The following is a 17852-nucleotide window of genomic DNA, read 5'->3' as shown; positions in this document are numbered from 1 at the left end:
TGCCGGCTGAACCAGAAAGCAAAAAAACACTGCTGTTCTTATGGAATGGAATGGAATGGAAAAGGAGGCTTGACACAAATCGGTGACCAAAAACCATTCAGCTTCACATGGAATTTGGAATAAAATTACTTCTGGATTCGGCACCCCAGGGCAACAATCTGATTCGTTTTTCGCAAATCCTGAAAAATACAGTATTTACTGTTGGGTTTCTGCAAATGCATGATAGGAGATTTACATGGACTCCCGATTATTTCTTTCAGAACTCCTTGCTCAATCATTGAATCATTAAAGGAGTTATTACAGCAATGGTTTCTGGACTCAGATTGTATTGCAGGATTCATGGCAATTCAGCATTGGTCTTCACAGTAATTTTTACTGGAGCCACACCTTTAATCAGACCAATGTATTTGCCTGTAAAATCCCAGAGCTCTGGAATTACGGTGTCTCTAACTTCCAAAGTCAGGTCATCTCTAGTTAACAAGGGAAACAATTCTGTGCTTTCTGTCTTCTTTTAAGCCAATTTAAACACAACATCATCATCATTTGTATGGAACTCATTTTCCTGTGGTGTGCAATACATTGGGCAATTTAATTTGCACACCAAGTTTTTTTCCTTGTAAATTTACTCGGTTTGAATTACAAACAACAAATTTGTGTAAATCCTCAAAGGAACCAATTTTCAACGCTACAGGTTTGGTAACTGGGTTTGAAATCAGTTGATTTGCGACTCCTGCATCTTGGATTCTTCCTCTCGAGAGGAGTAGGTTTGGAACATCTGCTGTTCTTACAGTGGAACAGGTAGCCCCAGGGTCAACAAGAAATGAGATAGGAGTCTCATTCACCTTGTCATCCACATCGGGACCACTCTGGTCTACCTCTAAGGATGCGCCAACCACGCATTCCTCCTCCTCTCTCAGGTATCGTCATTGTGACAGGTCTGAGTATGTGTTATCTAAATGGATCCAAGAATATTGCTGGGACACATTCTGATTTGCATTTGATCCTGCTTTGGTGTGAAACCGTTTATTGGAGTTGTATTCCTGAACCTAACCATTATTTGAGGCGTCAGGGCTTGGGGTACATTTAGATTTTTATTTTTTTCCTGTGTATCTGTTTAGTTTGAACCATGCCATCTTCCTGTGATTGGTAATTACCAACATCCTGTACCTATCCCCCAGTTCCTTGATTAATCGGGTTAAATTGGCATTCCCGCTTCCAATCCCCCAACTTGCCGCAAACATGACACATATTGGTCCTTTTCAGAGCATCAATTAAAACACCTCGAACTCTACCTTGAGGCAGCATACCCTGTTGTTGTCCTCTGCAAACCCCTCGCATTCTTGGGGGTTGCTGCACCGTGAACATGGGATCAACACCTGTTCCACCCTGGCATTTCTGAACCACTTTCATCTGAGCAATCATCAACTTCTTTCATCTGCGCAATCATCAGCTTCTATTTGAGCTTCGTGTGTTTGGAATCAATTTTGTCCCCACGCTATTTCACATAACACTTTTTATCTATGGGTTTGCTTTGCCAACAAATTGAATAATGCTGAGTCATGCTGCTAATCTCAGGTATTAATCAGTACACGAACGGATTAACAAAATGGTCCATTTCCTTTTCGGACACATTCTCCATTCCACTATACTGCTTGAATGTCTGCAAGAGCCAATGACTGTTGCTTTCAGCTCCTGGGTTGTCCTATCAATCTTTACCCAATCTATTTCTTTAGGGGACATTTTTCCATTTCAAATTGAAGTGATGGCTATGGATGGCAACCAAAAGATCAGTTGGTTTCTTAATCTTAAAAAATTGTTTTTTGCGCTTGGCTTGAAGGATTTGTGGGAAAGTCAAATCCCACCTAGTAAGGCTGACCTCAAAAAGCGCTACTGGGCTTGGGTAGACAGGATGAGCCATTTATCCCAATAGGTACAACCAAGGTATGTAATTTTTTCTCTTTATTCCCAGACTGATATAGAGGAATGACAGGACCTATAGTCACTGGGACAGTCAAAGCATCTGGTGTATTCATAACAGTCTAATTATTCATATTAGGTGTCTCTGCCACTGATGTGAAAGGGGTGTATGGAACTGGGTCTATAGGCACCTCAGGTGCATCTTGAACTATCCCCGAGGATGAGTTTGTTAAACTCTGGGGCTAACCTTCATTATAAGGTGGTGGGCAATTCAGTTACACTTCATTCATAAATTCATCAGCAAATTCATGACCACTATCTCCAGCCGAATCTAGCGTTTTCATCTCTTCAAGATGCTTTTTCTTTTTCTCACAGTTTCCTCCATTTTCCTTTTCTGCCACTAGTGCAGGATACATTTTAGTTCCCTCGGCTATATCTGTCTACAAGCCCTCTGATGAGCATCCCGCCTATCCTCGACATATCGGTTCAAAGTATTCTGGTACCTTGAATGACATTTCTGTTTGTCTTTTTAATGAGCTATGTGTTCCCATTCACTAAGTGTTTCAAACAGCATAGGTCTAGGAGATGGGTTAATCTCGTACAATAAACTCCTCAAATTTCAAATTTTCAAAGCTCCTGATATTAAACTATCCATATTGTGGGAAAGCCACTGGTCGGTCATTTTCGATGTACTTCATCCAATTTTCAAGCCCTATTCCTGTGTGATATTCTCTTTTTTGAGTCATATTTAATGCTGGTGTACCCTCAGGTGGTATGATTACCCATCCCCGATTGGGTATAGGTGCATCCTCCTGCATGAAACATTTCAAATTTCTCAAATTTGTAATTTTTTCCTAGATGTTTAAGTTGTCCTTTACAATAATTCTCTTCAATCGAATCCTGCTACACTTCCTTTTTAGTTCCTTTACCACCAATACCAGTGCATCTCTCAGTGATGTAGTCACCCTATCACAGTGCAGGTCTGCACCAACCAACCTATACCAGTGCAACACACAATGATGTTGATCTCACTCTTTGCAGTGGCTACCCCACCTTTACAATCCTTCATGTGTGTTCTCTCTAAGTAAAACTTCACACAATGCAAGCTTACTCAAACAGCTCTGTCTGCTCCACTAAAGAAATAATAGATCCTTTTGTACAATAAATCTAACATACAACAATAATCCAATCTAATTTCCCATACTCTTCGAGTGAAACCTCGACCAGAATGATCTCTCTCAGGCTGAAGCAAAGTGTTTCCCGTGCACTGAAAACAATTGTAACAACTGTAACGCTCACTCACACAAATAATTCCCCTTTTCTTAGTGGTACTGCCAATGAAATCTCACTAACAGCACCTTCGAAACAACAGCAGAAAACTTCCTCAGCGTATGCCACACTGAGACCACCCGTAGGTGTATATCCCGGGATCTTAGGACACGAAAGACCAGATAAAAACTTCAACTCTTCTGCTAAAAGCACATCACTCAAACACAAACTCTAACTGCTTCGCATAACCTCATGCAGCCATTTCACAATACCACAATCTAAGCTTTAAGCATTTGCAACCCGCAAACCTATTGATACTTACACCACTGCTTTAAACCGTCTTCGTCGTACTTCTCTGTTGACAACGGTACTTGGTCTCCTTCAACCGAACATGGGCTTTGAGCTTGGCCTGTGATGGTGCAAGCTTTGAACAGGGAGTTTCAATAGGGATCTCAGTAGGGACCCCCCCCCTATATCCTAACTTCTATGGACAGATGAGCCATCCGACACACTATCAGATATAACTGCTGTAGTGCCACTGGGCCCATTTACTTCAGTATTGATGTTTCCTGGCACTACACCTTAGAGTTACTTGCTCCTCTGATGAATCTTGAACCATGCCCAGTGGGATTGGTTATAGGGGATCAAACCTAGTTATCGAATAAGGACCAGTATTTGGGTAACTGACTCACAAACTTGTAATTAGATTCATGTATATAACTTTCAAAACTACACTATACAGGTACAGGATTATTACTGCTAAACCAAATCGCCTGAAAAAAATTCAGTCGGGCTAAGATTATACAAACAAGTAATTCAGTTAAAGCTATGCAAAATAGTAACATTAGGATTTGTTGATTAGAGGCCTCTCTGTTCGAATTTCGATCCTCCATTAATACTATTGGGATGCATAATCAATTATTGGAGATGAGTCATAAAGAAACGGAAACAGGACTTTAGAATGGTTAGAATTTATCAGTAAATTAAGAAAGTAAATACATCAACATCAGGCATCTGAATTTAAGAGTACAGAATAATCAAATGTATCGCTTTCTGGGCGATCAATTACCGAAGTTCTAGACGGGAAATTTCAGGAAAGGATATGGATCATATCACCTCAAAGATTTTTTCCCACGAGGGAAAGAAGTCCGAGAATCGCACACACAGCATATGTGTCAGCCAAGTGTGACCGCCAGTCTGCAAAAAGCAAGATCTCCAAAAAGAGGGGAAAGTCTCCAACAGCACCACAATGGTTTTGTCACACACGTATATCAATCCACATGTTCTGGGGTGACACCTCCTTGCTCATCTCATTTAGTCAGACCACTCAGTCCATTTGTCAGTTCGTATGGGGTGAATGTCATGCAGCAAGATTAAGACACATTTTATGGTAAAAAGGTGGAGATCATCACGTAAACTGTCTAAGTATTCAAAATGTATAGTTATGAACAATCAAAAGGGCACATGATGGAGCTCAAGAAATAAGCTTCTCACGGCAGATGTTCTCAAAGTAGAAAATGTGTAGTGAGTAGTCCAAGTATGTGCATGGGAACTCTTTCTGCGAAACATAGTTTCATCCCACATTGCAAATGTATGAGGCCTTCTCATGAGAACAAAATCGAGCAAGAGAAAAAATGCAGGCCTAAATCGAATTTTAGTTCATGAAATATAAATTAATGGAAATACATATTACATTCAAAAGTTTCTAAAACCCTATATTCCTTCTGAAATCTATGTCACTTATAAAGTATTTTAATGCATTGCAATTAGCACATGTAACTATATACATTACTACATTTCAAAAGTACCAACGTACAAAATGATTTCAAAACGTGAAGTCTCTAAATTGTTTCTAGTAATTCTCATTAGTACATGTATGAAGAACAGTCTCTGATAGTTTCAGTGAAATTGTGATTAGCATAAACGTCCAGCACCATTTATTGTCTTGGTTGGTGCACACTTTAACATGATACTATTGACATCAAACTCTTCAATAAACATTCCTAATGTTATCTAATTTTACATTTAGTCCTGATAATGCTTCACATACATCATTTATTCAAGAGAGACTTGTTAATGAAATTGCATAACATGCGAGTTATCATTTCGCATTTCTATTCCACGTTAAAAGTATACACTATGAAATTCAGTAAATACAAAGCTATGTTATTCAAACAAGTATTTTATTTTAAATTGAAGTTCCAAACAACGGCGGACACAGTGACTGCACTACCCTGTGGTGTTCCCTTGTTGTGTATGAAAAAAGTAGTCAATCTGTTTGAGTGTGCACAAAAAGCATGCGTCTACATTCCTGGTTGAGGATCTCTTATCACAGAAGCGGACAGCTCAACACTCAGCCCGACTATCAGATTTAGCGCACACCGCCCCTTACCATGGCGGCCCGTGCAGCCCAGACTACCACCCTACACTATCGCTTTCCTCAACCAGGAAATTAGACGCATGCCCTGAAGAAGTTCATTCTCATGAACGAAACGCGTTTGCTGGCAATTTTTTGAAAATAAAGAATTATTCAAGACTTTGAACATCACAAGACTCAATGACTAATTGACTACCAATTGTCTTAATACCGAGTGGTGCACCACTCCACAAATCTGACATACAAGTATTTTAATTTAGTCTACACTATTCTGCATGCTTTTACGATGCAGTAACTTGGGGCCAGATGTACGACCATTGGGTTTAGCGCCTCGCAATTTGAGACCAATTGCGAGGCGCTAAATCCAATGTACAACAGTGTCAGAGACACTGTTAGCGATTCCCAATGGGTCGCAAAATGCGAGGCTCATCAATATTCATGAGCCATTCGCATTTTGTGACCCCATTGGGAATGGCCAGCCTCACAGGGATAGTGGCCTGATGGGATCAGCAGACCACCATGTCTGTGACTGCTTTTCAATAAAGCAGTTTTTTTAATGCAGCCCGTGTTCCTTAAAGAAAAACGGGATGCATTTAAAAAATAAAAAATGAAACGTTTGTTGGGACCACTGCCTGCCCTCAAAAAATATTTTCCCCTGCATTCACAAAGGGGAAGGGGTCCCCTGGGGACCCCTTCCCGTTTGCGAGTGCTTTACCACCCTTCTGAGAAGGGTGGTAAACTGCGACTGTTTTGCGACCACAATTGCAGTCGCAAAAGAGTCATACATACTTGGAGGACTCACTCTTAGGAAGGGATGCCCTCGTAAAGACCCTTCCTAATAGCGACTCGCTATTCCCACTGGGTTATCCACATAAAATATAGTTTGGCTTTCTGCGTGGTACATGTTCTTTGCAGCAGGCATATTACAGGCATAATAACCCTCTGTGCTACTTTATCATGAATGGAAACTGCCCCAGACAAAATATCTCTCTCCGTTAGGGACAATAATCACTCTGCAGTAGGTGCTTCTTAAACCCTTCTAAACACGCCCCCCCCCCAGTGCCCGCGACTGGTGCAGCTGCACCGGTCACACCGCTCTAGAGCTGGCCTTATATGGGCATTCTGTTATAGTGCCCAATAGCCAATTTCGGAAGATTCAAGAGGGGCTGAGGGGGGTACAGATCTAGCAGTCTCGAAAGTGATCACTTAAAGTGATCCATTTTGGCATATCAGCGACTGGCACCATTGCAAAAGTTAGTGTTATCTCTGAAGAATGTTTACATGATGAAAAGAAGACACACGCTCTGATGCAGAGCCGGACTGGCCGGTGGCCACCGGATGTTTTCCCGGTGTGCCGAAATGGTGGGGGCTGGTTTTTGCTGCAATATCAGCCCCCTGTAACAAAAGCGGCAGCGGTGCTACTTCTCACTAGCACCGCCCCGCCCCCACCCCATTCCACGGCCGGTCCAGAAGAATTACCAGGGCTGGTTTGTGTTCCCAGTCCTGCCCTGCTCTGATGCTTAGGTTACTGGAGGTGGAACAAAAAACACAAACCTATTGTGAAAGCTAGGGTTCAACCATAGTCATTGACAGAAGTCTATTTATAAAGCGGTGAAACACCTGGCTTGTCAATAAACATAAAACCGTTTCTAACCACGCCTTCAGTGAGTGCCTGACCACAGTGCACGCTCCTGGGCAAATTGTTATATCGTCCATTTTCTCTGATATGGGACATCTGCTATGAAAAACCAAGGACATGCGCACCGAACAAGGGCCTTGGGCAGGGACATTTTAAGAATTTTGGGGGCCGGGGCCAAATGTATTTTGGGGGGCCCTGTTTGGAACAGCTTTGAATTTATGAACCAATTTCAGCTCTTTCATGTCATCCTTGGTCAGGTCACTGACGGAACACAGGCCCACTCACCCAAATTCTAAAGTTGTTACATCTAATATTCATGGATAGTGACGTGTGTTTTCAGTATGGTAACACAGCAGCTCACTAATATTACTGCAAATAAGCTCTGTAACCCTCTCCCATTTCTCAATGTGATGTTCTGTTTTGATGTAGAAGAAACTTTTTTGTGGATGTTGCATGAAACATCAACACAGCTTTCTCTGCAAAGTGTCTGTAATAGACTCTCACAGATCACTCACAATAAAAACAATCTGTTTAAGAATTCATCAAGGTCATCAGACACTCTCTGCAAAACAGAGCTGACACTATCAGGGGCCCCCCTGAAAGGCTGGATCCCTGGGCCAGAGGCCACTTTGCCCATGCCTTAAAACGTCTCTGGCCTTGGGCCTATTGAAGTTAAGCAGGCTCGGCAGCAGTGGGGCCTAGGGGTGTGAACGGACCGCTGCCCAGCAGTTTTATCTGTTTTTGGTTACAGCCTGGGAGAGGGTTCCCATTTTCCGTGCTTTTTATTAATCAGGGCCATCGAATCCTTGCTGCGTCGCTGACTGGGGAGCCCAGTACTCGCAGCTGGTGAACAACTTGGACTGTTCTCCCTCCTTGCATTTTCTCGTGGACTGGCCTCGCGTAACGGCCATAAATGGGATTTCCTCGTCATTTCTAAAGGCTAAATACTTCTATCCTGCTGAAAATGGTCTTTCCGTGGGTGGCCTTGCAGTATGTAAATGTGCAGTCGACTCTGGAAACGTGATCTGGCAAATAAGTTGTAGAGGAAATACATGTTTTTCTTGCGCCATTTATCCTGTGATGACGTGGTAAACTACTGCTAAGGTGACGCCAATCATATGAAGTGTTGACATACCCTGGAATTCTTCCCTCGGATTTAGCTTAGAAACAAGATACGACTGGATCTCTTTATTAACTCATTAAGACTGAAAACTTAGCAAGACACCTTGGATGTGTAACGTGCCAAACTCGTTTTCTCGCTTTGCCCAACATGTTTGCGCTTTCAGGATGATTGCCTTTGTTTTTGTACCTGACTAATCCTTTTTTATGTAATTCCATACACTGAATCAATTGTCATGCGTTAGCATGATACCTTTTTTTAGCAGGTGAGTAAACAGTTTCGGGTGCGACAACAGGCGGTGACAATCTTTCCAATTTTAAAGCATGTTGTTTTCTTTGCGCTTCCAAAGGCTACATTACATAAGCTCTCTCAGTGCTAACTAGACATATGCATTCTGCCATTGGTTTGGGTTGACAGGTGTCCCAAACAGTTGAAGAGCTGGTGGAGTAAAAATGTACCAGCTTTGTCAGTGGTAAATTTTTGCTTGTCACAGGAAATGTAAAGGCATGGGCTGCTGTGGGCTAAAAACGTAGCCTTTCCCGACATATATAAGTTAAACAACAGAACAGAACATAATAATGTACACAAGGCAACATAACAACGCAATTAAAACATAACATATCATGTAAGAAATAGTGGTAAGAGGACACAGCAACCACAGTAAAACACAACTATATCACATTGCAATAATGTGATACAGAAATTCATCAGCACAGAAAACATCAGAACATTTGCCAACCACTGCAAAATGGCCTGCAACAAATACATGCATACATTTTTGTCACACCATACCACCATCAGTAAGCTACTGTCCTAATAAGGTAGTAAAAGGTGATTTGTACAAAGCATTGTCCTAACTTACCACCCATAATGTGAACTATTGCCAGTCAAAAATGTGTAGTGATCCAACCCCAAGTGTACAAATCGAGGGACCTGATTGGTAGTGGAAGGAGGAGAGGTGATAATTGAGGGTGTCAAAGACTCAAAATAATGGACATTCTATTGTCTCTCGCGGTATGACAACCCAAAGAATAGTCTTTCTTAAACAGGCCTCTTTCCACTACCTAAGGAGTTGTTACAATGAGACTTCATGCTCTGCCACTGGATTTGGCTTAATTTAGTACTTAGGTTCACTACTTACTAGTGCTCTGAGATTTTAATACCTGTGTGAATAAGGTCTCCGTTCTCGCAGCTGACCACTGTTTAACAAATTTACAGACAATAGAGGATCACACCAAGCTGCAACAACCTTTTTGAATGTTGCATAGTCCTTTGACTTTCCAAAAACAATTCTCAAACTCCTATTACCATGAGATCCCTCACTCATCCTTCCACTCGCTCACCTGGGGCATGAGTTCTTCATCTAGCACTCAACCTAAAATGCACGATTTGTACAGTTCCCCAGTGGAATTTTTACATTTAGAACTTTCCCTAAATTCACTCGAAATAACATGATCAATAGACTGGCCAAAGCCTTCGTTACCACACACCCTCTGCACAGATAAAAGGGATTCTGATCTTTTTTGCTGTGCTTCCTTCCAACTCCACCACCTTGATGGCCCAATTTAGGAAATCAAAAGTGGAAGGAACTATAGGAGAAAGAAAACACCATTCCCCACAAAATATTAATCTGCAATTTTCATATTTTCAATATTTTCAGTCCAATGCACCTTGCCTCCATTGATACTACATATGAGGTTTGACCAGGGGTTTCTGCCCCAAGCCCATCAGATGTCTGAAGACTACAAAATGCTGTGAAGCCATAGTCGGAACTCCTTACAGGTTAGGGAGGCTCGTACGGGGCACAGCCATGAAGAGACACAAAGTGGTTAGCAGACTACTGCCACACCAGAATATGACTGATCAGGCCTGCCTTGTGTAATTCTGATTTCTTCACACACATGTGCCCACACAAAAGCAGACACATACACACACACATTGTTCTTTCCACCACTCCTGCTTGCACTCATATGCCCTCCCCTTACTGCCATTAACGTGGGCCTAGATCTGTCAAACCCTTCTCTTTGCAACACAGCATATCAGAAAAGAGGATGCTCATGCATGCCAGAAAATGAACAAAAAAGGCAAAGACAATAGACGTAATGCAAAAATTGAACCCAGGAGCTCAGTTGCCTTGGGACAGTAGCACTGCTCAACTTTCAGAATTCTGATGCAACACGTGTGGCTTCATGAAGCTACGCAAGATGGGTTGGTTAAGGTGCTTATGCCTTAATTACAGCTAAGGAACAATTGCTTTATGGATGCGAAATTGGTCCACAGGTTTATGGAAGTTAAAACCATGATGATCTTGTTGGTAAATTCGGATTTGTCCACACAAAATGGACAAAAGAGAATTTTGTGCCATTTGCTATAAATGATGTTTGCCTGGTTTTATATATTGAACACTTGTCAGCATAGGGTTAGTAATTTGCCCATGGGCATATAGCACATGTGAAATTAACTCATGAGAAAATTGCACCAACTATGAAATCTGGCACAAATTGGAGTTTGTATTGAAATGGCACCTAGGGTCTAGGTGTACTGCAGAGTTCATTTGATCAAGGTGGATCTTCAAAGATCACTAGTGGCTCGCATAGGCTTTTCTGAAGAGTTGGCTTTTGACTTTTTTTTCTTTGTACTACTCTGACCACTTACATTTAATTTTGTGTTACTTTCTTATTAGGTGAAGAGGATCGCTGCAGAATATTACGACAACCTGCCGCAGCACATCTCATGGGCACAAGTCCTTTGGGATTTTGTCTTCTGCGAATCCTTGGGACCCTTTTCACGCGTCAAGAGAGAATGCGAGCTGGTGAAGAAAGAGTAAAATTTGAAAAAGGGCAGAAATTCTTTGCACGGGGAGTAAAGTAAAACAACAACATCACATCCAACTGGTGCACCTGAAGTCTGCTTGTAAATGTTCTAATTAATTAATTTAAAAGTCCGCCTTTCACAATGGTTTAAAACCAGACATATCAACAGAAGCACAATCAGCATAATTAATCAATGGATTAGTAAAAATAATTGAAGTAACCCAGAGTATGATTTCTTTTCAGTCAAAACACTTCATTTCAGGGTTGCTAAAATGAGTCTCTCTCCTCTGACACTAAGACTGTGATTTTTTATCTTTGTATGCACTACGCCAAACCAAGGTTTGCAGCCTTACACCAAAATAGCAACATTATAATAATTTATTCCAAATTATATGTTGAGCCAAGTGGGACTATTTTCACCAGCATGGATGTGAGAAGTTCTCAACCTTGTCAAATGGGAACGCTTGTGGAGCGTGCCCAATGTATCACTAGGTGACGTTTAACACAGCAAAAGCAAAAAAAAAAAATGCAAGCACGAGACGTTTTGTGCCGTAACTTTATTTGGATGAGTAATACAGTTTCAAAAATAGAGGCTGCAGTTTTTTCCCCCACCAGGATCTATTTTCAGTAGGCTTTTACTTTAAAAACTTCTTGAAGTGAATAGAGGGAATGCAGCCCAAAATCATACATCCATGTTCTCAGGTATTTTTTCTATGAGAGCGTGCAAAGCGTTGGTTTCTTTGCAGCACTTGCCTCATCCATATATATTTGCATTTCAAATATTTATTGTACACTTTTAAATACACATTATACATTCATATATATAAGAACTATAGTTTTTGTTCTCCTTAAAACAATACAATTCTTACAAAACATTTTCAAAATCTTTTATTAGAAGGATACTAAATCCCCATTCCACTGTAATTTGACTTTAATACTTTTTCTTGCTAAAACAAACAGTTGGGGAACCAGAAAGCAGTAATACCAGTTTCTGTTCACCATCACCTCATTTAGATATTTCATTTCCTTCAGTACTCATGGCTGAGCTGTGCAACCATGAGATATAGCATTTGGGGTCAAACACTCAACGATTTGTGTCTTAGAAGGCTTCATATGTTAGGAGGCCATAAGGGTATATCTCAGCCCCTAACCATGCTTTCAGATATAGATATATATATATATATATATATATATATAATATATATATATATATATATATATTATTATGGGGGCACAGTTTTCTTGACACCCCTGCATCTGACTGGATCCAAACATGTACTGAATATGAATTCTGGCTTTTGCCATGTACGTTTTTACTGATGTGTTGGTTTAAAGTATCACCCTTTTGATAAAACTCTATTTGGGCAACAGCCTCGAAAAATGTATTTGCACTCAAATTCACTTGACACATCCTCCAGTTCTGTTCTCCTAACACTTGTGGAGGGTTTTGCCTGAATTCCATCTTCACAGCCGCTTAAACTTTAATAATATTAGATGCCTCATGATTAACCTCTCATAAGCCAAACATTAAAGGAGGTAAAGATTTCCGACTGTATGCCCGGATTCAAAAGACTTACGAGATACCTTTATAATGTTTATCAAAAAGGTTGCTGTCTTTTCAGTTGATAGAGTATGATTCCCGCGTTTCTTCAAATTGGTCACTCAGCTGAAGGCAGAAGCCCCAACATAACCTAAAGATACACACTCGGACAGATTTTCCAATTTCTTGTCCTCCACTTCCAGGGTGTTTTAGAGCAACAGAAAATTCAAAAGTCATTACCTTAGTTTTATTTACATTTATCATCAAGGAATTAGCATTTGAATACTAACCTAGAGTGTGCAGCTACTTTAATAAAGCATTTGAGATCTATAAAATTAATGCTGCAGCATCCTCTTACTTTAAGGATTTGTTAAACAGTTTCCTATGTTCGGGACATTTGTGACTCCTACGTTGAACAACTCAGAAACAATCCCTTACATCTGTATTGTACAAAGCAGACCATCCTGCATCTTAAATGTTGTTTTTTATGCCACAAATGCTCCCTAGAGACCTTATTGAAAATATTTATTAAGCAATAGAGTAAATGTCTTTGTCTAGCCCTCCCAACAGGATAGAGTGCATTTTGGCTGCAGCTGTTTTTTGTTTTTTAATAACGTAGGTTACTGCATTAATGTTTATTTGATGGCCACAAGTCATACTCCCATTTCTCACCCAATACTTAATTTTCAAAAACGGGGGACCAATGGTTTCAAAAATGAGAAATGTGCAACGAGACTGAATGTATTTAGCATAATGCATTTCACCGCACCTTAATACAATGTTCATTGTTTATCTAACAAATGTTTCTTGTTAAGGACGGGTTGTATTCACAAATCACTCGCATATACAAATGTTTTTTAAAATAACATTATTGTTCAAAGCTCTACTTAATTTAACAATTTTCAGGTAAAAGAAATCACGTTTTTTAAAATGTTCTTCTTACCACTAACACTAGCTTTCAAAGCATTCAAGCACATTTTATTTTACAGAAAATACACAAATAGCAAAGACAAAACGTATGTTCCCTTTAATTTACATTTGGCAGATTGCTGCCAGATTTAAAAACATGTGGCATATTTAATAGTAGCATAATCAATAGAAATTTGAAAGAAGGAAATTCTATCAGGTTGTTTCACATGCACTTGTCAGTGGCGTAGGAAGGGGGGTGCGGGCTGCCCCGGGTGTCATCAGTGAGGGGGGTGACAAAATGGCAAAAATATGTGTTTTAAACACATATTTTTGCCATTTTGTCAAGCCGGTGGTGACACGAAATTGTCCGCACGGGTTACCACCTGACCTTGCTACGCCACTGGCACTTGTGCTCTTATAACTTTGACGTAAGAGGTGAATGACAGGAGTAAACAATGTCTCTAATTTTTTGGAGAGGGTTTGCTTTGCCATCTGCCTTTAGCCCAAGGCTATACGAGAATAGGAGGGACAAAGGTGAAGTGGCACTACTGACATCTCTGGAATTAAGAAAATCATTTTTTCTATGGGTGCTCCTTTGACTACTCTGAGAGTGCCTGTACCAGAATAAAAAGTTGTAAAGGTGTTAAAAAGAATGAATAACATGGCTGAATAGCATTAGTGCAACACATATAGGGTTAGTAGTGCAAGGCATTACTCATTCTTATGTGAGCGTCAGTGCCATAATCGTATCTCTTCAAGAAAAAAAAACACACACACCACAGTTTATTTACTCTGAGAAAAAAAACATGTTTTAAACATACCAGACTTACCACCATTTTTTCAATACCACCTTCCATTTGGTGTAAATAAATGTGATTCACTAGGAGTACACATATTCACTCACATGTCTATGGGTCATCTAAGTTATATACATTTGGTATATCGTTCACCGTCAAAAAACAGCATAAGAGCACTGCTAAAACCCAACAAACCCCAAGTACCATGTAACAGGGTATAATAAAATATTACAGAAGTTGGATCCGAGGTCGAACATTACACCTGAAAAAAAGATGATGCTTTCCAAATACTAAGGATTACTTCAATATATTCATCTTTGTAACCCTTTTTCTGCTTTCCTCACTTTGTATTTGGTTGCATGACCAGTATGTGCATTTGTTCATTATTTCGTACTGTGCAAATTATTGAATGTTTTTAATGGATACATTATTTTTTTTTAGAGCAGACTCCTATTGCCTCGAACATTCACTCCTTTCCATTCACCAAAACATTGACACATGTGAAAGAATGACTTTAATGTGAAAACATACATTGAATACACACAATACACGCATCAGTGATCTAAATAGTTAACTCTGTAACTTGGCTTTGACTGGAAAGCAGCTCATTCCCAAAACGGACTATTGAGCCTTTATGATGTCACTTCCTGTGTGTCAATCAGTGTGATGTCTTAGAGCACCACATATGTTGATAATTCACTAACTGTGCATTCGTTTTCCTTCAAATGATGCTGTAATTCCATTCACTTTCCTGTGTTCACCTCTTAAAAGCTAAAATTGTTTTATTTAAATTTGTAGTTAAAAGCTATTAAAATCACAAGCCTTGATTGACAAAAAACTGAAAATCTAAGAAAAAAGGTTATGTCGATCATATCTTAGATCCCACTATTCTTGCTATACTTTTTCCAGCTGTAGGAAATGTTCAGATGATGTAAATTTCAAGGAGTCCGAGAATCCCTATCATTGTGTCTTGTGGATTTGTTTAAATGGAAAATCTGCCTGTCTAGGGTTTTTGTTCCCAGTGTTCAGCTTTTTCTCCCCAAGGGAAACTATCCTATGCAGAAACCTCTTACCCCGTAAGCTCATAAAAATGTTAATTTCGTACACAAATACACACTAAGACCCATGTTTTAGGGGGGGTTTACATGTGTGCACTTGTGCAATAAATGACATGCAAATGTTTGTGAGTGCCCCCAAAGTATGATTTTGTGAGTATGTACACAACTTCCACATATCTGCTGCCCATCCAATCCCCCCCCCCCATCTACACTTATTCAAATGAAAAAGTCCTCCTCATAGGCGACTTTGTATGTCTAAGTGTAACTCACCCTGGAAATTCTGTATTTTGTTATGTTAGGTTAAAAAATTATTGTAAAGCGCACGTTCACCGATTGGTTTCATGGCGCTGCTCTGGGCAGTTCCAATGTAGAAGTCGAAATGTCATTTATTACACAGGAAGGTGACCTGTATAAATATTCAAACTCTTGTGAAACTTAATCTGAGTATATTAAGGTAATTTGTTTCACAGTACAATTTGTGTGTAAAGAGTTTTGGCTGTGCAGCTTCCTTAATATTCCTGTTTCTCTTCTGTAAACCATTCAAATCTCAGAGACTGAAGACATCTCACGTTTTTCCTCTGCTAACATATCTCTTTGCACTTCAAAGAGTCACTGGTCACTGAGGCAACATCCTCGTTTGTACCATACCACTTGTTCTACAATTGGTTTGGAGAGTAGTAGGGACTTTTCTTCAATATTCTAGCTGTCATAGAAGTGATTTTTTACACACTTTGACAGTAAATGACAGTACTGTGCTGTGGAGCAGCCTGAAGTGGCACCGGTCCTTCACTAAAACAAAAAACAATAGGAGCTGATCCCCTAGAACCACTCTTATCCCCTTTATATCCCTTTGTGAATAGCTGTGGACAAAGGAAAGGGCAATGTATAGAATCTACAAATTGTAAACTGGGCTCTTTTAGCCCTGTTTGATTTATGTTGTAAATTCTGCCTTCAACACTCCAGAGAACTGAGATAGAAAAGAGATGTGCCAGGAGCACCAGAGGCCAAGATGGGGGTAGAAGCGTGTACATATCGCTAACTCTTATCGGCGTAAAGCATGCCAGATACCTAATACCCAGAGGAGACCTTTCTTGTTCGGTCAGCAATTGATTTGATCTAGTTTTCTTTCTTAAAATTTCATTAAACCACTGCAGACTCATGTTTACACATCTGAAATATTAACCGACATTAAAACCCAGCACAGAGCTTGCACAATGCTGGGATCTGTGCATGTTGGGCCATGTGGGAAAGAAACCCGTTTTCACTTATATCCCAAGATGTTTGGAGTCTGAAGCTGCTGAAACTTTCTTGATCCCAATGCGTACAATGTTTATTTTACCACTGTGGCAAAACGTCACATACTGGAAATTGTTCATGTGGATTTGGGAGAAGAAGTCATTTTAATGTGAAATAACCTGATTCATAAAACTAAAGGTGAACAGTGTAGCCTCCCTTTTAAACATAGAATGAATGAGGGACACATCCTAATATGAACACAGCCCTGTTGTGAAACCTAACAACAGTGCCAATGGAATAAGTGATTCTTTGAAGTCATAAGTTCAAAGCTGAGATATAGTGTGCCCCAAAAAGGGATTATTTGGTTTACTCTGATGAATGCGATCATCATACAGCTAGACAATAGCTGACCTGTTCTGTTAAATGATCAAGTGAGAGAATATAATTGTGGCTAGAGCAATGAGTGCTGAAAATCCTTAGGGGGGGGGGGGGAACCAATACCAGCCTGGGATTCCAGCATGAGCCTACTGGGCCTTGCAAGGTTTATAACTTTATTTCATTGTAATTTGTTTTAAAATATATATATATAAATATATTTTGCTAAATGGAGGTATTTTTGTGAAATGTAATATGTTTATAAATAAATATATCTGTATTGCTACAATGTGTGGATGTCATTATATTTCAAGTTAGAGTAAAAAACACACAGCACGCCTTTTTCAAAAACAACAAACTTTACATACTTGCTTATGGGATTTCCTACAACTTATGTTTTAAGGTAATTTACCTCTAGTTGATTTCCTTATTTCAAAGAGTAGGGTTGCAACATTAGCACGATTGCATGATAATGTACTAATTGCTCACTTGAACTCAAATCGGTGTGAAGGCAGCAGAAAAAAATCTAATCGGGGAATTGAAGGCTGGTCTCAAGGCAGCAGGGACTGCTTTGACACTTCTCATATACATACAGTAGACAACCATGATCATCTCACTATACAGCTTGATTTTTCAGATTACTCAGAAAAATACCCTAATAGTAATTTGCATGAGAAATTACTATGTTGTTCATGTTGACCGAAAATCTAATATAGTAGGAATTGCTTATATGATATAGGGGACTCTACAAGGTTCTACTGCCTTACGCAGAATAGTTTCTGCTGTCTTTCTGTGCCAGGAA

The 17852-nt window shown here is 39.9% G+C and overlaps 1 protein-coding gene across 1 annotated transcript in view; it reads left to right on the top strand.

Annotated features, from left to right (window-relative positions):
* Positions 1 to 17336, top strand: part of LOC146798397 (sphingolipid delta(4)-desaturase/C4-monooxygenase DES2-like) — a 171083-nt gene extending 153747 nt beyond the window's left edge. Inside the window, exon 3 of the mRNA XM_085625662.1 lies at positions 11006 to 17336. Within this exon, the coding sequence (XP_085481788.1) occupies positions 11006 to 11149 (144 nt within the window). The 3' untranslated portion in view covers positions 11150 to 17336. The remainder of the gene's footprint in view (positions 1 to 11005) is intronic.
* The last annotated feature ends 516 nt before the right edge of the window (positions 17337 to 17852 follow it).

This window comes from Triturus cristatus, chromosome 9 (assembly GCF_964204655.1).
Source record: "Triturus cristatus chromosome 9, aTriCri1.1, whole genome shotgun sequence".
In the NCBI taxonomy this organism is placed as follows: domain Eukaryota; kingdom Metazoa; phylum Chordata; class Amphibia; order Caudata; family Salamandridae; genus Triturus; species Triturus cristatus.
Note: the sequence above shows the minus strand (reverse complement) of the source record. Positions and strands in the feature narration are given on the sequence as shown.